The sequence below is a fragment of the Pieris brassicae genome, chromosome 3 (genome assembly GCF_905147105.1).
Source record: "Pieris brassicae chromosome 3, ilPieBrab1.1, whole genome shotgun sequence".
Classification (NCBI taxonomy): Eukaryota; Metazoa; Arthropoda; class Insecta; order Lepidoptera; family Pieridae; genus Pieris; species Pieris brassicae.
In genome coordinates, this window is record NC_059667.1 from 1,644,710 (window position 1) to 1,666,186 (window position 21,477).

General features: G+C 32.6%; 1 protein-coding gene across 4 annotated transcripts in view; it reads right to left on the reverse strand.

Moving 5' to 3' along the window:
• LOC123707300 (calcium/calmodulin-dependent 3',5'-cyclic nucleotide phosphodiesterase 1) overlaps window positions 1-21,477 on the reverse strand; it is a 314,278-nt gene that overhangs the window by 7,198 nt on the left and 285,603 nt on the right. For all 4 annotated transcript variants that reach the window (XM_045657227.1, XM_045657226.1, XM_045657224.1 and 1 more), the window contains 4 exons: window positions 17,521-17,770; window positions 10,836-10,952; window positions 7,969-8,109; window positions 6,920-7,089 (listed from right to left, as the gene is read on the reverse strand). In XM_045657227.1, coding sequence (XP_045513183.1) covers window positions 6,920-7,089; window positions 7,969-8,109; window positions 10,836-10,952; window positions 17,521-17,770 — 678 coding nt within the window. The remainder of the gene's footprint in view (window positions 1-6,919; window positions 7,090-7,968; window positions 8,110-10,835; window positions 10,953-17,520; window positions 17,771-21,477) is intronic.

Consider the following 21,477-nt stretch of genomic DNA (forward strand, 5'->3'; position numbering starts at 1 on the left):
GATCGAAGCATTTATTTTAAACGATATAAATTTTTCTTACATCCTCTTTGACGATATTTGCAGCACACAGCAAACGTCATAAGGTTACGTGAAAATAGTTTGAATGAAATAAAAAAAAGATTGTTATCGTAATAAAAATATTCTCAAATTTTCTAATGTTCCGCGAAAATTTCTTAATTTTTCTTTTCAAAAGAATCTTCTCCTGGCAACAAAAAGGCAACTGAAAAAAATTAGCGAAATGAGTCTAGCCGTTCACGTGAGATGCCGTGACCAAGGGAAATAGGGATTCATTTATACATAATATATATATATATATATATATATATATATATAGATTTTCATAAATATTTGATTGCTCTCTTTTGATATGTGTGATGTGTGTTTGTAAGTATAAGTAAAATAAATAGATGAGGCCTAGAACATAGGCCTGATCTGACGTTACAAAAGTATCGTAATACAGCGAGCAAATGCTGCCAGCATAAAAGGTACACTGCCACAGGGACCAGACTTTTTAAATTTGTTTTAATTTTCTTTTTATTTATTTCTAACATTCGCTCGGTGAAGTAAAACATTGTGAGGACATGTCTTAGACCCAAAAAGTCGACGGCGTGTGTCAGGCACAGACGGCTGATGACCTACTTGTGCCTATTATATTTAAATATGATCATGAAACAGATTTAGAAATTTGGTCCCAGATCTAAAGATGTTGTAATTGATATATATTTTCTATATATTATTTCATATATTAATTTTTATTATTTTCATTATGTTCTAATTATTGTATACCTATATGCAGTGTAGTTTTGGCACTTTATTTAATTTTATTTATCTTTCAAAGGTTGCTTGATAGAGCAGCGTTGCCCTCGTTATTTTCAATTATTATAATTTGTATTAAAACGAATTTTTAAATAAATATATATTAAAATTAAATGTGTGCATGTGTACACACGTAAGATGTCAAACTTCTATATAGCCTTATTTTTCAAAAAATGATCTACTTTATGCAATTTTACAGAAATTGGTTAAATAAAATAAAATAAGATAAAGTTTAACAAAAGGCTTTTATTATCATAGACATGAATACAAATAATACAATTATTTCATTTTACCTTATTACTACTAAGATTATTACAGAATATCATTAATTTTAATAGTTTTATTACTATCATTGTTATCGTTATTATATATTTTTGTTATTAAGCACATCGAATCTTTTCGAATTAACCGTGGTAGGAACAAGAAAAAGATGACATAATTTTTTTTCCAATGCCTAACGAAAGAAGTTTCACTTCAATAATATAGCTTTTTACTGGGGAAATCAGTTTAAATTACAACAAGGGTTCCAAGTTCAATTAAGCATATCCAATTTATAGAATTTCTATAAGCCTTAGGCCATTCTTAGAAACTAACCTAATGTAGGAGACCATTGACAACGGATAATTGGAATCTTTTTTATCTCTACTTAAACGTCAGTCGTACCTGCGGAAGATATGCGTGGTGGCGTGGGTTTGGTTAGAAAACATTCAGTATTTTCAATGAAAAGTATTTGCGTTAGGCAATTATGCAACACGAATACCGATTGTCACTTATGGATGCCAAACCTGGCCTATCACTAGCAAAACAACGTTTGTCAACGGGACATGAAACAGCCTATGTTGAAGATACGGAGTCATAACAGATGAATGACCACAAAAATAAAGAAATAGAAAAAAATATGCGATGTTTAAAAGAAATTAAAACTAAATCAGGAGGTCGAGAAAGAAAATTGAACGTAAAATGTCATTGAATTAGTATCCACGGGAGAAAGAAAAGAGGTCAAATAATGAGATGGGATGACAATTTCACGGAAGGATGGAGAAGATCGGCACGTGAAAGTTATGACGGGAAACAACAAGAGGAGGTCTATGTCGTAAGACAACCTGTCCACCTGACAGCTGATACAGCTTATCTCTTAGCCTGCATAGGCCTCTTAGGATTCTTAAAGAATGTTCACAACCACCTTTTCTGATTCCCGAAATGTGTCTTTAACATATATTTAACATAATATAGTTTATATCATATAATTTGGTAGCCAACACCTTTTACAATAATTACAAAACCAAATATTACTCTAGTTAGTTAAAATATACGTAAGAAACGAGGCAGGTGGAATACAGATACCGGCAAACTTCTTGAGCATTAAACAAGGGAGTGGGGGAACGCTTGCGCATCGTACACAGCGCGGGACACAAACGTGAACTGATTTACCAATCACATGATCGACACGTCACTCTCCCGCCGCCGAGCACCACCGTTTTTAAAGGAATAAAACATTTGACTATACCGTGTCACCAACCCGTCTGTTCAAATCCTTCTGCTACAGTTTTAATAATTGGACTCCTACCGGCATTCAAACTCAATACCTCACAACATGCCTTGTCTCCATTTTAAGGAATTAATCATAAGCTATTTTAGAATTTATTTATGGATTTTGATTATCATTTCAAAGGATTGACTCCATTTGTATTCCGCTGTCGCATAAATTATTTATTAATTTGTTCTCGAAGCGATACAATTTATATTATAATGCCGAGACACTTCATCTTGGGGGGAGATTGATGGATACTGAACGTAAACACCTTTTATATAGTTATCTTTAACCTTTAACGCGAAAAGTTTCGTGATGTTGCATGAGGTGCATAGTGTAAACAATCGCGGTCTTAATAATATTTTTGTTAGTTAGACGATGAACAAAACACAATCGCTCGTTTCAATATAAAATGTATTTATACATTATAAAAAGGCATTACAGATTTGGGAACCCTTTTAAGTAAAATATACATGTGTCAGTGTTCCCAGCTCTTCCAATTTAAAACTGTTTACAGCAATTTCTTATATTTTTTTATAGCATTATGGAACGCGTAAAATACGTGAGCGTATGAGTGAATGTGTGGGTGTAAAGTGCATGTAGTGTTACTATCTTTTACGAATACATTTTGTGTAAGTTTAGTATATTTCGAATTCAAATCATTTTGTTCCCTTTGGAGTAGAGACGGTAGGGCCGTAGATTCAAGTGCTCAAGCGATAATTAAAGATTTAACTTATCTACTGACAAAGGTGGCCCCAAAGCTGGTACTTTCGCAGCGCGGAAATGCTACCAGTATTAGACATACCGCAATGACCAAACTTTTTAAATTTGTTTTAACTTCCTATTTATCAAGTTTTAAATATTATTGTTACTAAGTTGAATATTGTAAATACTCTATATTTATTTATTGGAAATAAATATAAATATAATTCAAATCAATATCTCATAAATTGTTGACCCAATTTTGATTGTATGTTTATAGAGTTTGCTAATCTAGCCGTAGCAGCGTACAAATTATTTGAAGAGGTCTATTAAGTATGAGGGTGTGCAATTACCGTCTAAAATTCTTAATTGTAGAGTAGACTAAAATTAGGACGACTTCTTATGGCAACAGGTATCTCGTTCGTATATTATAAAATTTCTCATCAATAAAGTAATATAGTTCTTGAAATGTTATAGAATTACCAAAAATAGTGTAAACATTTAAATAACGTGTAAGAACGTGAAGCGTAACGATTGTGCGTTGCGATCTGATTGGGCAACGTATACGCGTTTATCACGTCATGTTATTTCACCAATCAGAATCGAACGAAACGACGAACGTATCGGACGGATTCAAGAGTCTTTCCTTATTCTCACCCCCGTATTGATGTTAAAACTTCAACGTTAAAGCCAAATTAATGTATATCGTGTCTGGTATCGTTATTAATTATACGAACGAAAACTAATTTTCAAAACACCGGAGTAATTTTCTCGTTAAATTCAATGTTATTAATATTCATTGTTTGATCTTGAGTGTGTTATAACTTTAAATTGATATTCTAAAATAATATAACTTCAACTATTTTTAAAGAAAAATTATTCATTCAAATTTAAGCCATTTGCAATTGTTAAGTACTTATTCGTCTTTTTGTGTAATTTTTCATACGCTGTAATGATGGAATGTTTTTTTTTAATAAAAAATAAGTTTGTTTATGTAGAGTACATGTTACTTTTTATAACAGTAAATATATAAAATCGGCCATTTTTCATAAAATGTTTTTTTTTACATATAGTTTCTAAACGATACTGTAAATTGTTGTAGTCCGAAATACAGATGTCCTGAGATCTATAAGAACGATATGTGGCCGTGAAATAAATTAAAAGTAATAGAAATTTAGCAATATATTTATACACATTTTTAACCGACTACATAAGCTATCAGATTTGTATGTATAATTGTCGCAGCCAACTAGCTTAATTAGCCGTTCAATTAACGGCCCAGCCTTTTAACAAAACGGCGCCGTTTAACTAGCGGCCTGAAAGATATTAAGCCGTAATTGCGTTTGTTACACTATTTAATAAACTGGCCATGGCTTAAGCAATTCGTACGATAGAGTGATAGAAAATGTTTCGATAAAGATTAATTGTTCGATTGCTAAATTCACATTATTTTTGTCACTGCACTCATCTTACTTGTTGTATTTCATTAAACTTTGCAAAACACCATCAAAGTTGTGGGTTTCCGACACCATATTGACAGTTTGAAGTGTTTTGACGCTAGCCTAGACCTAGATGGTAGAAAGTTGAACTAAATTTAAATTAACAGTTAAAAGGCTAAGCAAGTAATGAAACGTCATCGATCCAAGTCATTTGCCTAACTGTTTAATCAACTAGCTGAATATCTTTCAGGTCGGTAGTTAAACGGCACTGTTTATTTATTCACACTTCGTTGCATTAAAACAATACACAAATAAACATTCAAAATTATAAGGGATGCAACTGGCGGCCTTATCGCTAACAAGCGATCTCTTACAAGCTAGTAATAGAAACACTAAAAAAATAAAACTGATGATTAAAGTGCAACAAGTGTATTATAAAAAAATATAGAACCCTAATCTAAAGTAATACAAAAAATGTTAATAACAAACCAAAAAGCTAATTTCACGGATTCATATAAGAAAAGAAAAGAAAATAATTACACAAGTCACGGTTGTTCAGGATAGAATATGGTTAAGAGATATTTATGCAGACGAGTTTTAAGAGATGAAAGATGTTTAGTTAAGAGGCTTGCCGCTTAGTCCGATTTACACCCTTAACTTCCAAACTGGTAACAAATTAAGAATCAATATTTTCTATTGACGTTCATAAGTGTACTTGTACACATATGAATGAAGTTATTTTGAGTTTGAATAGAGCATAAATTTGATTTTAGTTCTAAATAAATTCGCCCTAAGTGTTAAAAGAAGCTAGGGTCTCTCAAGGGAAATTACGTTGTTGAAATAAGTCCATACCTTATAAAATATATTCAAGACATTTCGAAATATTGCCATATTCGTATAAACTACGGGTTTATAAAACTACTTGTCAGAAGCTAAAGACAGAGACTTTCATTTACTTACTTTATTTACTAGAGTTTGTCTTCAATAGATTTGTATATTAATAAGATTATTTACACTCTTAATAATAATAATAAATAAAAATAGAAAACTAAAACAAAATGAAAAAGTTTTGGTCCATCCGGCTGTGTAAATTTGAAGCTAGGTAAAAATTGAAGAAACAAAATTAAAACTGGAGGCAAGACTGGTATATTTGCCGTTTGTTATTTTCCGTGTGCCGCGCCAGCTTTTGTGCTATGACTGGTAAGACAGGCAGGTCCGTGGCAGGTAAGACGAGGCTATCGTGTCCACAGATGAATATATAAATAGCGGACCCGACAGACGTTGTCCTGTCTTAACTAAGAATATTGATTTCGAATTGGTATAATCAACTAAAAATGCTTTATGATATACAACATTCTTTGTTTTTCTGGCGCGTGTATAAATAGTTTTGTTTGTATTCGGACTTGGAAATAGGCGACATATAAGGCCATGTGAAAAACATGGATTTTCAAGATTAATGCCACAAACAATTAGCGGCAGTAATTATTTTATATGTATGTTATCAATATAATAACTCCGATCGAAACGGTTAACGATATTAATTTTTCTTACATCCTCTTTGACGATATTTATATTATAATAGAATACTTTATTTCTTCTCCTGACAATAACAAACATTAAGAAGTTTTAAAATTAAACAAGAATTAGCAAAATGGGTCCAGCCGTTCACTCGTGATGGCGTGGCCAAGGGAAATAGGGATTCATCTTCTTAATATATATAAATCTCCTGTCACGATGTTAGTCCGCGATGGACTCCTAAACTACTTAACCGATTTTAAATTAAATTGGCACACCGTGAGCAGTCTGGTCTGGTCTGAGCAGTCAGAGATAGGATAGCTTAGATCTTTAATTATAGTTGCAATTTTATTTTATTGAAAATTATATGTCTATAATTATTTGACAGTCACAATTATCTGTTAACTCCAAAAGATTCTAACAGATGTCGATACTTTTCGACTGGATTGAGTAAGTAATCAATAGATGGCACTGCTATGGTAAACCGACAAACGTGTCATATAAACTACAATTCAATATCATGATTACCACGTGTTATTGAGGCTAAAGTATAAATTAAATTTATTTTGTAGTAAACGAAATACCGTGAAATTCAATTATTTCTACTTTTTAAATTTTTTGGTGTTAGCATAGCCAACCACGTGTTCCTTAGACCGAAGTGTAAATCAAATTCAAATTATAGTGACGATATACAGTGAAATTATTCTTTCGTGTCACGGTATTAAGGCTAACTAAAACCACATTAAGGAGAAACGAAGTTCGCGGGGGCAGCTAGTTATATATAGATATTTAACAAGCATTTGTGATTAAGTTTGGATGAACATATTTGGTTTATTGTTTCTATGTACGTATATCTATATCTTAATATTAATAAACTTCATTAGAAAACTGTCGCATTAAGTGTTAATTAACATACCTGAATGCTGCGCTTATGTGATGGTTTTCTAGTACTGCTCGGTCGTTGTATAGTAGTGCTGTATCAGACCCCGACATTACGTGGAAATTGTTAGTTGTGCCTGTATGTTCGAAGTCATGCACGATCGCTGCCACCAACGTTGCGAATATCTCTAGGTCTGATAGCCAATTCTATAAAATATTACAGAATTTATAGGGACAAAAAAAAACAATTGTCGTTTATTAAAAGCGCTATCTAGTATTTGCACTTATAATAATAATATTTACACAATTCATTAATCCCTGTATAACACGGTAGATTGGTTTCGCGTTAAAGGAAACGCATTGTAGGAGTTTTCTCACATAACATGCTTGTATGACCACATATAACGCGTTATGTACAAATGAATATTTAGATAAAGTTATTTTATGAATAGAATAAATGGGTACAAATCCGCACAGCACAGAAATATAACGTGTGAAATCTTCATATTATTTATTTCATATTAGATATTTCATGAATTTAAAAGCTGGTAATTGTGTCAAATTTAATCAACCCTGGACATATGCCAGAGGACTCACTTGAGAAAATGAAAATTTGATTTAAGATGAAGCGTTGTATAAATTATGTAAATCAAAATATATGTACAGTCATGTTTTGGTAAATAATATGTGCATATAAAATTGGACATTTGAAAAATAGCTAAATGTAAATACGTAGACATATAATATTAATATTTCTACTATCAATAATAATAGTAGATTTATATTTCATCTCGTACATACTAAAAACTTATCCTAAATATTATTATGTAGTTAAACTTTATAAGGTTAGTACTATTCGCTAAAAAAGCTCACGAAAAGTAGTCAAGCGATGGGCCATTGCCTAGACAAATGGCAGTTGACGTTGACTGATGACAGTTGTCACTGTCAGTTATAATTTAAATTGATACTTAGATATTTAGATGATTTTCATTTGTAATGTTTAAAAATGGAATTAACGTGTGGACACTTGTCGGGAGCTTCTTGCGTGTACGCCGCCATTATTGTATGTATATAGTAAACACATACCATGAGGCCAGTCTGACACAACATATAATGCACAGTTTGAGCTACGTCAGCAGCATGAAGGTTGTTGTGGTAGGGATTATGAAACTTGCAATATCCCTCCTCTATCCTACTAAGAAAGTTTTCCAACGTAGGAGGTTGTACCTGAAATAATATATTACGATACACACAATATTTATACGTTCTTGTCATATTTAGGGGTTCATTATTGATTATTTATTATTAATAATTCTGCGACACTATACACTTATAATATAATTAATAAAAATAGAAATACAACACAAAACTTGAGCGGAATCAGTATTTTATATTTCATCATAATTCGACAGAGAAATTTGTTAAAACACCGAATTGGTTCCATAATATGAAACAAGTATATGAATGAAAACAAAACTATAAAAAAGCGAATTGTTTGGCTTCCTTTTTCACATTTAAGTTTGCAAGGACGCTTTTATCTAGATTAGAAATGTCCTAGAAACTTCTCAACACTTTAAAACTCATTATACTGGTGGCTTCACGAGGAAACTCTTACAGGATTGAATATTATTCAAGTTTCTCGTGATTTTACACGAATATATTACAAACTAGCTGACCCGACAGACTTTGTTCTGTCAAATAGATTTGGAATGTGGCAGTTTATTGTTCCTACCTATTTTATAGTTAGCGCAAAAAACTCTTGAACAGAACCGTCATCTTAATGACGGGTAGTGTGTGAGGGTCAGCTCGGGTGACGAAGGTATCTTCGCTTCCACGAACTTTGGCCATCTTTTTGGGACCCACTAAAAACCCCGACTGGGATGTCTGCCGGAGGGCTTCAAACTACATTTGGCTCTACATTTTATTTACAAAACGTTTGTATGGGAAAAAGAAAAGGGCTGTTTTAGGGTTTTCCCGGAAATTATTCAAATTTTTCTCGCCGTATAAACCATCCTTTGACTTCAACGAACATTTAAAAAAAGAATTGGTACAATTGGTTCAGGCGTTGTAGAGTTATGCCGACACATTTTTCGATTCATTTTTATATTATAGCAGTTTTTATTATAGTTAGAATTTCATAATATTTTAGTATTATTTTGCAAAGCTGCCTGCTGAGGCTAAAAGCTAGAAAATGGGCACAAGTCCAGGAGCAGTGGAAGGTTCTCGTGCCGGAGGCCAAGACATATTTTCGGGCGAAGAGCCAGCCACACTAAATAAATATATTTGAGCTTCAACTGACTCATCAAAATCGTTTGTGAAGTTTTTGAGGAATGGATCTCCATTTCAGGGTGTATGTATATAGGTTCTTAGGTAATAAATGTTACCAGGTAATTGAGATTGGTTTAATTCATTTATTTAATTAAAATTAATGAAATTACTATCTATTAATTAAAATAAAATAAATCAACCTTTTTTAGGTCTGGGCCATTTCTGTATCTGTTTCATGATCGTTTGTGAATTGAATAGGCAAGTAGAGGATCAGCCTTCTGTGCCTGACACACGCCGTCGACTTTTTGGGTCTAAGCCGGTTTCCCCACGATGTTTTCCTTCACCGTTCGAGCTAATGTTAAATACACAAATAGAAAGAAAATCCATTGGTGCACAGCCGGGGATCGAACCTACGACCTCAGGGATGAGAGTCGCACGCTGAAGCCACTAGGTCATCACTGCTCTATACATCTATTAATAAATTTTCTATTTTAATCACATCACATTATATGAAAACTTTTTGTAAAACACAAAATATATCGCTAAAAATGATATATAAATTTAATAAAATTCAAGTAAATTAAAAACAGTGTTGGTTTATTGACTTGAGTGCGTAGGTTCAATCCCCGGCTGTGCACCAGTGGTCTGTCTATGTGCGCATCTAAAACTCGCTCACACAGTAAAGGAAAATATCGTGAGAATACCGGCATATCTCAAATGACGACGACGACATGTATCGGACAAAAACCTTCTTGTCTAATCAATAAAAAATATTAAAGAAACATTTATGATCTGAGGCTAAGACCCGTTGAGGTTTGTAGCGCTACTGGATTATTACATCAAGTAAATCACTAAATATTTATTCCATAAAACACAAACTTATTAAGAAATATTTGATGAATTCAAAGCCGATAAAATACTTTTAAAAGAATATCGCAGAGTATCTCTAAGTATTCTCAACAAGTATCCGATAAAAAGTTTTTAACGAGTTATCGTAGTCTATTAAAACTTATTTGTTCCTACACATTTTTGTACCTTGAATTTTTAATATCAGCCTTATATATGTATTTATATCAGCGATGTTCTATGGAACATCCCACAAAACTGTGGGGGAGAATGGTAAATGGCGACAATCGTGTTTTTCCATAGACTAGGAGACGCGTAGCAAGCTACACAATAAGAGTGCTACGACGTAGCTGGTATTTTAAAACGAATTATGCTTCTACTTATAGTTATTTAAATAAGTTTACATATATGGAATTGGTTTATTTATATATATGGAAAGATTTGTTAATAGAATCACATAGATTATTTGTATTTTTATTTGTCATATACTATAGTCAAGACGTTGCGTCTGCAAATAAATTTTCATACAATAGTATAAATAATAACGTGTCTTCCAAAGTAAACTTTGTACATTTGTCCGCAGATTTAAGAATAAGTACATTGAAAATATAAGACAACAAATTTAAATAAAACCTTTTGAATTATATAAATGTGTATTTAAAACTGAAATTACCAAACTTATTGTTTCGGACGTTTTATATCAGCCTGGTGAAAGTATCCCTTGCTTTAATAAACGTTACATTTCTATAATTTAAATGAGTTTTTATTAAGTTTTAATTAAATATGTAAATTAATTAAACATAGACACAAATCCACTTATATATGCATAATTTACTTACTTTAAATTTATGTATCATCCCATATCGGTTGAGGAGTTCGTATCCGAGATACTTGACCGGATATCCGGCGGACGCATCGTGTAATGCGAAAACATCAAAGGACCATTCATCTAATGTCTGAAAGCATATTTTATAGAATGAGATACATTAATTAATAATTACATATACAATAGCATGTTATTAAATAATAATTTGATTAATTGCAGCATTGCAAATAGTTCTACGTCAACTAGTATAATTAGTCGTGGGTTATTCACATATTTTTTTCTTGTGGAATTTTCCTAATGGAATGAAAAATAAATATGTAATAAATTTTCAAACCTAGCCAACAACAGAAGGCGAACTATAAAATTAAAATACATGTATTTTCTTGATATTCGATTTATGTTAGAGAAAATTAAATTAATAAATCAGTGCTGCTAAAACCTTTTTAGTGTTTGCGGTTCAGATTTCTGTATCTGCATTTGTCAATCTAATAGGCAAGTGGGGGATCAGCCTCCTGTGTTTGATACACGCCGTCGACTATTTGGGTCTAAGGCAAGCCGGTTTCCTCACGATGTTTTACTTTACCGTTCTAATGTTAAATGCGCATATAGACAGTCCAGTAGTGCATAGCCGGGGATCGAACGTATGACCTCGGGGAAGAGATTCTCACGCTGAAGCCACTAGGCCAACACTCATCTTAATCTTAATAAACTGATTTATTACTTTATAAAAACTATGACTAAGTAAATCTTTATAATTGCAATAAAACTTAATAAATATTTAACAATGTTGTGTTTGTAAAAACTAATTCGTTCTCGTGAAACAATTTTCTAACGTTCCAAATGTCCACGCGATGTTAATTACGATCTAAACTCCGAGTACATTCAATAAATCATATACTTGAAATAGTTACATCTATAATAAGCTCAAAGAAGTATTAGAGGCTTGACGCAGAACAATGGAAAGTATACCCCAGAGAGTTGTAACTAAGTAACTTGAATCAAACAAAGCCGCAACTTGGATCTCATAGCGAACTTAATCCGACCTTTCAACTGCAGCAGTTTAAGAACGCAAAACTTATGCATTTCGTACGTATAAAGTAATACTACTGATGATTCGATTCTTAAGTCATTAGTTTTATGTGTGTAACATCTTAATCGTGAAGAGCTAGAACGATCGTAATTTTTAACGAATATATATTACTTTACACCATCACACAACGCAGCTGAATTGTGTTTTACTTAGTTAACGATAATACCTTATTTGGCGGTGTTGTGTGATGGTGTGACAGTGAGGCTGTGTATGTGGGGTGTGTTCATGATGGAGGTGATTTAGCGCTATGGATATTGTTAATACTTTTAAGCATATTTCGCGATCGATACGCAAGTTAAGATGAAAATTAATTAAAATAAGTAAAGTAAATTTAATTCAAAGATTAATGTTAATGTACTTTTTATTAATTCTTAAGAAAATTGTAAAACCAGTATATTTGATTGTTATGATTACTACTAAATGTTTTTCAATGATTTAATCAATAAGAATAATATAACAATAAGTATATACAGTCAAAATCTGTTATAACAACATCGAAGGCTTTTCTCATATTTGGTCGTGAAAACCGACAGTCGTAAGAGCCGATGACGTTGTTAAGTACCAAATACCGCCGGGACCTTTGAGTTTGGTCAATATAACCGGTATATCGTTCTGAACGATGTCGTCGTAAACGGTTTTGATCTACATTTGTTAACAAATATTACGAACAGGTTTTAAGAAATGAAACGTCAACTAGTTTCTACATTATTCATTGTTTTTTCTAAACATTAGGGAAGTCAGATTTAGAACTTGATATACAATCGCAGCACAACTGTGCAATCGCGTGCGTTTAAATCCTGTGGACGTTATATTTTCTATTTTTAAGCACGAGTTAACATAAGTTAAGTTACATATATCTACTATAATGTCACCATTACTCATATAGTCTTCATTATCTATAGTGTAAAAGAGTTGACAGAGTAATATAAGCAATACTTGTTAAATTAGAATTTTAAGCTAATGTAACAATAGTAACTAGCTGTGCTCTGTAGTGTCGGCCTAGTGGCTTCAGCTTTCATTCCTGATAGGTTTGATTCCCGGCTGTGCACCAACAGACTATATTATGTGCGCATTTAACATTCGTTCGAACGGCGAAGGAAAACATCATGAGGAAGTCACCTTGCCTTAGACCCAAAAAGTCGAAAGCGTTCGTCAGGCACTGGAGGCTGATCGCCTATTTGCCTATTAGATTGACAAATGGTTATGAAACAGATACAGAAATCTGACGCCCACGCCTAAAAGGTTGTAGGGCCGCCCGCATTAATTCGATCGTAGTATGATGTCCTATAGCCTAAAGCTTATCTCAGTAAAAAAAACTTTTTTTTGTTAGAAATGATATCACAGACTTTTTTGTATATATTGAAGTAATTTATAAAACTATAGTACATCACTATGCTCTTTTGTCAGTAGTTTCCGCAGTGTATTTAAGAATTGTTACAAGTTTCTTTCACACAATCGGAATTTATTACAGAATCCTAACTTTTTAAAATAAACTAAAGAACTTAACCATAACTTAAAGAACACGGGGTTCATCAAGATAGGTTAGGTAGGCAAGTAGGGTTCAAATGGTAACATAATTTTTTAAATTTGTCTTTCTGTTTTAGAGTCTGTACCCCTGAGTATGAACCCCGTGTTCATCAAGATAGGTTAGGTAGGCAAGTAGGGTTCAAATGGTAACAGAATTTTTTAAATTTGTCTTTCTGATTTAGAGTCTGTACCCCTGAGTATGAACCCCGTGTTCACCAAGATAGGTTAGGTAGGCAAGTAGGGTTCAAATGGTAACATAATTTTTTAAATTTGTCTTTCTGTTTTAGAGTCTGTACCCCTGAGTATGAACCCCGTGTTCATCAAGATAGGTTAGGTAGGCAAGTAGGGTTCAAATGGTAACATAATTTTTTTAATTTGTCTTTCTGATTTAGAGTCTGTACCCCTGAGTATGAACCCCGTGTTCACCAAGATAGGTTAGGTAGGCAAGTAGGGTTCAAATGGTAACATAATTTTTTTAAATTTGTCTTTCTGTTTTAGAGTCTGTACCCCTGAGTATGAACCCCGTGTTCATCAAGATAGGTTAGGTAGGCAAGTAGGGTTCAAATGGTAACAGAATTTTTTAAATTTGTCTTTTTTTTTAGAGTCTGTACCCCTGAGTATGAACCCCGTGTTCATCAAGATAGGTTAGGTAGGCAAGTAGGGTTCAAATGGTAACATAATTTTTTAAATTTGTCTTTCTGTTTTAGAGTCTGTACCCCTGAGTATGAACCCCGTGTTCATCAAGATAGGTTAGGTAGGCAAGTAGGGTTCAAATGGTAACAGATTTTTTTAAATTTGTCTTTTTGTTTTAGAGTCTGTACCCCTGAGTATGAACCCCGTGTTCATCAAGATAGGTTAGGTAGGCAAGTAGGGTTCAAATGGTAACAGAATTTTTTAAATTTGTCTTTTTGTTTTAGAGTCTGTACCCCTGAGTATGAACCCCGTGTTCATCAAGATAGGTTAGGTAGGCAAGTAGGGTTTAAATAGTAACATAATTTTTTAAATTTGTCTTTCTGTTTTTGAATCTGTACCCCTGAGTATGAACCCCGTGTTCATCAAGATAGGTTAGGTAGGCAAGTAGGGTTCAAATGGTAACAGAATTTTTTAAATTTGTCTTTTTGTTTTAGAGTCTGTACCCCTGAGTATGAACCCCGTGTTCATCAAGATAGGTTAGGTAGGCAAGTAGGATTCAAATGGTAAAATAATTTTTTTAATTTGTCTTTTTGTTATAGAGTCTGTACAATATAAACAATTAAATCTTTCTTCTTAATAATATTAGTGTAATGCAGAAAATGTATTTTTTATGCAATGATATGCGTTTAAAGTATGAAATATTGTATACAACAACTGACAGCAGATAAATGGCCAAAGATTAAGTATACATATATTTATTAGCCTTTGAACATGTAATCCGAACTTAATTAAACAAGTCAAAGGGATTTCGCAGTGATCTGCTAACACGAATATCAATGTATTATTGATGAAGCCAAATATATTCAGATGCCACATACAAATAATTGTGTACTCCAGTTGCCAACTGATGAAGACAGCAATTCAAATAGAAGATATTTTCAAACAGGACAGCCCAGATCTTATAAAGATCGAATGTAATTATGAAACAGATGTATTTAAGCCTGAAATTAATTACGCCAAGAGAATGTTTTAGTTTCGAACCCCGACTGTGCATCAACAATCGGTCGTGCGGTGAAGGAAATCATCTTGTGAAAACGGGAGGAACCAAAGGTTTTGTTGCTTATTGGGTAAAAGAATACACACTTTTGTCTCGTTTATATTTAAGTGACAAAAGCAAGCCAGTCTCATAGTACCTGTATATTGAAATAATAATGCTGGTTAGAAGTAAAAAGTAGTCATTGTCTCTTGTTTGATTAATCTGTGGCTTTGTGGCTGATATATATCAATGACTAGTCTGAGACAAATTTGTTTTCAAATGTTTTTATCGTTTAAGCAAGTTGCAGATAGATAAATCAATTAGTTGAAAATCCAACCCACAATATCACGATTGGGCTAACAAGGCTCCTCGTCAATTGTTTTAAGTTAGTTTCCCGAACTACACCCCCTTTGACAATTATTATAATATTAAGGACCACTGAATATTTAGATGTATTACTCCAATTATTATTCCTAAAGATGACTAATTTCTCCGACCATTCTTTTGTGAAATACATACGTAGTACCTAATACCCCCAATACATGACCTCGGTGAGTTACTAGCGTTTGATCAATTTTGTCACAACCATATGTCAATAAAGCTTTATTATTTAATATTTACTCATTTATCAAAATTAAGTGTAGAACCGAATTTTAATGGGTTTCACGAATTAAATGGTTTTATGTAAACTGAAAGATAACGATTGTAGGACATAAATATTTTTTCGAAATCCAGCTGCTTAAGTCGGCAGAAATCCGCATCTTGAATATAATTTTATACTTATAAAGAAAGTATGACTAACTTTTTTTATTACTATTATTAGTAGTGGCAATATATGAAATGCTTCTAATTTTACATTTACTGCCAGTTCTCAAATTAAGGGCGTAGAACGGAAGAGAAGAAGTGGCTATAAACTCCCTGCCACTCTTTTTAATCGCCAAGTTTTTAAGAACCAATTCGACGTAGGGTCCTTGAAGAAAAGAGCGTAACAATTCTTAAAAGGCCGGCAACACACTCTCAAGACCTATAGCAATAAGTGTATAGACACTCCCGTCGCCCATATTTTTATTAACATCAAGTGAGCCTCCTGAGCGTAGGCCGTTTGTTCTTAATAAAAAAGTGAAACCGTCACCACAGTGTCTATAACCCTTAATACCGGCGCGTGTGCGATACCGGCCTTTAAATAATTGGTACGCTCTTTTCTAGAAGAAGTCTAAGTCGAATTGGTACGGAAATACTTCAGTGGGTTTCACATAGTGGCCCTTTATAATTATTCCATTATTATCGTAGATGCTCTATAGGATTGACGGATAAATGAAAATACCTCAATATATTAAAACCGTGGTTAGTATGTCATTTTACGTCGAAGTAAAAAAATATCGTCCCATTATTTCTGATAGGTTTTAATCCTCCGCGGACCGTAACGAGGATTTTGTTACACGTTTTCACATTTTATGAGAAATATTTTATTACAGGATTCGTATAATGATGATACATAAAGTTATTGTTGAGTGGATTACGGTTTTACAAGGCTGTTAAATTTTAAGTGTGGATTTTGGTTGTATCCTTTGCGATAAAAGCCTTTTTGTTACAATTGGTTAATTTAGGACGTTCGAATTTTATTTATTTAAAACAAATTGGGAGTTGAATATTTTTTAAAATTAAATAATTCCGTAGCGCTACAACCTTTATAGGTCTGTGCCTCAGATTTCTGTATAAGTTTCATGATCAATTATCAATCTAATCAGACTTCCATGCCTGACACAAGCCTTCGTACGTTTTGGGTCTAGGGGATGTCGGTTTCCTTCAGCGTTCGAGCGAATGTTAAATACAAATAGACCGAAAGTCCATTCGTGCATAGCCGGGGATCAAACCTACCTACTACCTCAGGGATGAGAGTTGAACACTGAAGCTACTAGGCCAACACGATACTAACAACTTTAAAAAAATATTATTTAATTTATCAAAATTATGATTCATCTAAACTGTGTTATAAATACCAATAACCAAGGCAGAGAAAATTATATATTATAAGATTTGAGACTAAGACACGAGTTGTACAAGTCTGATTTCCGACCCTATTGGTCACATAAATTAAAATCGAATCAAACTAAATTCAAGTTTCTTAATTTCACCCCAATATTTCAATAAATATCTTGATAGTAATAAAAATTGGTATTCGGCCCATTAAGTAGTATAATTTGACAGGCATTCAGCTCCAATGACCTTCATTAATTGGGGCCAACTATTCCAACCCCATTTCCAATTGAGTTGGAAACGTTAAGCCTCCGGCATACGCTCAATAACCGGAAATACAGTATTTCCCATTTATTTGAATTTCGAATAGTTTTTATTAAATTTAAATTATATGGATGACATGGTTATATCGTCATTTTATAAATTCTATCTCACCTTCAATACTCTAACAACATCTTGAGGAAATTGCATCAAGGCAGTACTCGTGACACGCCTATAGATTCTATCCACGAAAATCCCCGCCCTGATCGCGTGCGCCACAGATCGGAACTTAGGTTTTTCATCCGACTTTCGCTTCGCCGTTGCCAGCTGCCGTGTGAATGTAGACGCGAGCCACTCTCGCACTTCCGGTGGCACCGCGTCCGGTTGTACCTCAGACAACTCATCGTCTTCATCTGCCAGACGCCTGCCCAAAAGCATAAGTATTAGAATTGTTCCATATTTAAATTTAATAACATAAGCTAACTTAAGTGTATATATAGCACATACGGTTACCTTTCACAGTAGCGCAAGCTTTAAGAATCCGGAATTTCCGGAAGCTAAGCTGGTTCACAGATTTTCCATTAATTTAAAAATCGAACGTTTCAATAACGAATGTTCTTTGGGTATTTTAATTAAATTTTACCTGAGTCCACATAAATCGGGATAAATTGCGTTTTTTTTTAATATAAGCGAAGTAATCTTAAATACTGCACTAAAACAATTATTTTAAAATCAATTAAATGAAAAAAATATATTATTCGCTGTAAATTTGTAATTTAGGTGTGAGAGTGAAATAGCAGAACATTTTTTGTGTTTTATTTGTGGTTTAAACTAGTAGATTGGAAGGAAGTAGAAGAGCTAGAACTAAGGGTTACAATTGAGCACAACAAAACATGCAGTGACACAAATATACATTGTTTTCCTTGCTACATTTGTACATCGATAAATCGGGATGATTTATGTTTTGTTTTTTACCGACATCAAAAAGGATGTTATTGTTTGACCAGTATGTATGTGATTCTAAATTGTGTATGCCCACACATTAGCTTAGTATACTTCAACTTAGGAAATCATCTTGTTCATAATCGGCGGTGTTTAATACATATGTATAAAAAAATTCTAAACATAATAATTGAAAAAAAAAATGACAAAGCAATGTTCGTTAATATATAGTTATAATACATAGGTCTAATTCCCAGTGACACAATAATTTTAAGGCTCGTTGTCATAGGACAAAATTGTTATTTATTTACATTCGACCATTAAAACTGTTAAATGAAACACAAAATCATAATAATACTCATTATAATAAAATCTAGTACACTGTACTAGCTTCACGTGGCTGTATTTTGTAATACTTTCGAAATAAATATACACTATGTTATATTGTTAGATAATGTTTCATTCCAAATGCGATAGAATTTTTGAAATCAGTACAGTAGATATTAAATTTCATGTATTATAAACACAACCATACAGAACAACGCAAGCAATATTGCACACAAAACCTTGAAACACAAATCGATTTGAAACATGAGAGCTTATTATAAACAATAGACTCCTTTATAAATGTCGCCCACAATTTATTCTATTTCTAACCAAATGGAATTCTAAAGTTGTTCGAGGATTTTCAGAGACGACAAGCGAACTATATTTAACGCTTGCTATTTATATAACATATATACGTGTTATATATTATTAAATATACGATAACGATAGCCTTTCAATTCAGATACTTTTACATTTAAACACGTTTATATTTCAATCTTATTTTAGGTATATGTGTGTCCTTTGTTGGTAAAAAAAGCTGCTCCAAATTCCGCAATTTCTCTCTGCTCTGCTCGTGCCACTGTCTGCCATGTACCACTGGTTAGTTTTTTTAATTTCATCTTTCAACTTATTAGTTATCTTCTTCTTTTTCGACGACTAAACGAAAACTAGTTAGGCCACCAGTTTAGTACTTTTTTGCTCCAATTTTCCGTTCCTCTTGTCATGTGCCCCATCCATGTCCACTTTAGTTATTTATTTTATTGTATCATCATTTATTACCTTATATACCTTAGTTATTTTACATAAATTTCTATTATTTATTTTTTCTATTCTTTTCTTTTCTGTCTTTCTATCGATCTTTGACACACCTGAAGCTTGGTATGGCGCTTTAGTGGGAGCCCAAGTTTGATCTCCATATGTATATGTATATATATCTCCATACAGGTAGTATACAAGTATTTAAAAGCTTTCTTTTAATTACAATGCTCGTATTCTTTTTTATTTATCATGACTTCATAAAGCGGCCAAAAGCTCTTCCATGCTTTTAATATTCTTGTGTGTAGGTCTAAGGTACTAATTGAATATAACTATTATTTTAGCATATAGCTAGCTTCGCGGTCGTACATTATGGGCAATACTTTTTGCGATTCTTCAACAATAATTGTTTTATTTTAGTTCATTTACATAAAAATTGTTTTAAGTAAAGTAATTCTGACAACACGTTTTAACAAAGCTCATGTTGTTTTTAAGTTAACAGTGTTCACTGTTATTCTCTAGTTATAGGTTTTTAATTCTAGTATTGTTAACTTAAAACTTTTTTTGAAGTACAAAACAATTGTAAAGGTATGTTTTAAACAGTTTTCCAATTTCATAAATCAGAATTATTTTTGTGGCAAAGAAATGATCCACGGGTTACGTTTCTGGGTATGTGTTGTGAATTATTTTCATCATCTAAACCAAGACTTGCGCAGAAACTTACTGAGAAATTGCTGTATCACTGTTACCATATCCAGCTTTAATTTGGTGGTATCACAATAAAAGCCTTTCTCTGAGAATGCGCTTTCTACTACAAAAAAGCTATACAAACCATATTTTTGAGATTCGCACGTCCCAAAGTGTGTTAACATATAGTGTAGTATGACAGAGCATATCAATATGTTTGAACTACTCAGCCCAAGATATATAAATAAATATATTTCTAATAATAATAATTTTATTTACCTTACAGTAAGCATTTTCAGCGCATTTTATGCCTCGATATATTTCCAAAAATCCGAATTAATACATAAAAATTGTTGTACGAAATAAACTTTTTATAAATAAAGATTTGTACAAAAAGACACAATTTAATCACACTACATATATCACTTTTCATCACAGCGTAAATAAAATATGACAAAACGAGACAAATTAAAATTCTGGTTCAAAGTAATCGATCGTATTGAAGTAGCAATGTCTAAATGTAGTAAAGGAAAGCAATTTTAATATCAGCGCTTAGGAATTGGATTTGGGTTAATTCTTTATTCTATGACCATTTGAAATTATAATTATTAGCCTTTAAAATTATTTTAATATTCTTTACAGTATCACGCATTTAACTAGTCACTTTACGCAAAACGCGATAGACTTTTTAAATTTGCAACGATAAAACGAATTTAATAACATTTATTTAACTGTGTAACACATATTAAATTATTATAACTTATATATAACTAACTAATAAACTAATATAACTTTATAATAGTACTATCGTTAATAAAGTATATTATTTAGTTCTTGATATAAAGGAAAGGTTTTCTTAAAGCTAATTTTCTGTAAATCTCCTACAATAGTTTAAGTTCAAAAGGTAATTTGAAGGAAAGGTATAATAAATTCTACTGTAGTCCAAACGTGAGATTCAATAGTGAAATTCTGATTAAATTCACAAAAGTTCTTTTCAGAGCTACAAACAGTTCATTAGGCTTCTGGAATTTTTAAATCAAATTTCTCATTCATTAAAAAGATATACCTATAAGATGAAGTTGGAAACAGATGGAATTTTTAATATCCGCTCATACGGGAAGGTAAATTGTCTGAAAAGGCACTAATTTTAAATATGAAAGCTATAAAAAGATTTTGTGCAAAATTTTCTTTGACAATAATCAAATGTGATAATTAATTTTCAAGTGGTCATAGAGGTGATATGAACAGGTAACATCGACACACCTAAACACCAGGGTCGGCGCTGACTGCTGGCGCGCCACGGCCGGTCTATAATAAAACACCAGGTCAATGGAAACACACAGGACTCAGGGATCAAAGTATTGTTCGACAAATTCTTATGAAACGGTAAAGTTTTTCAAATGTATGATTTTTTTAGTA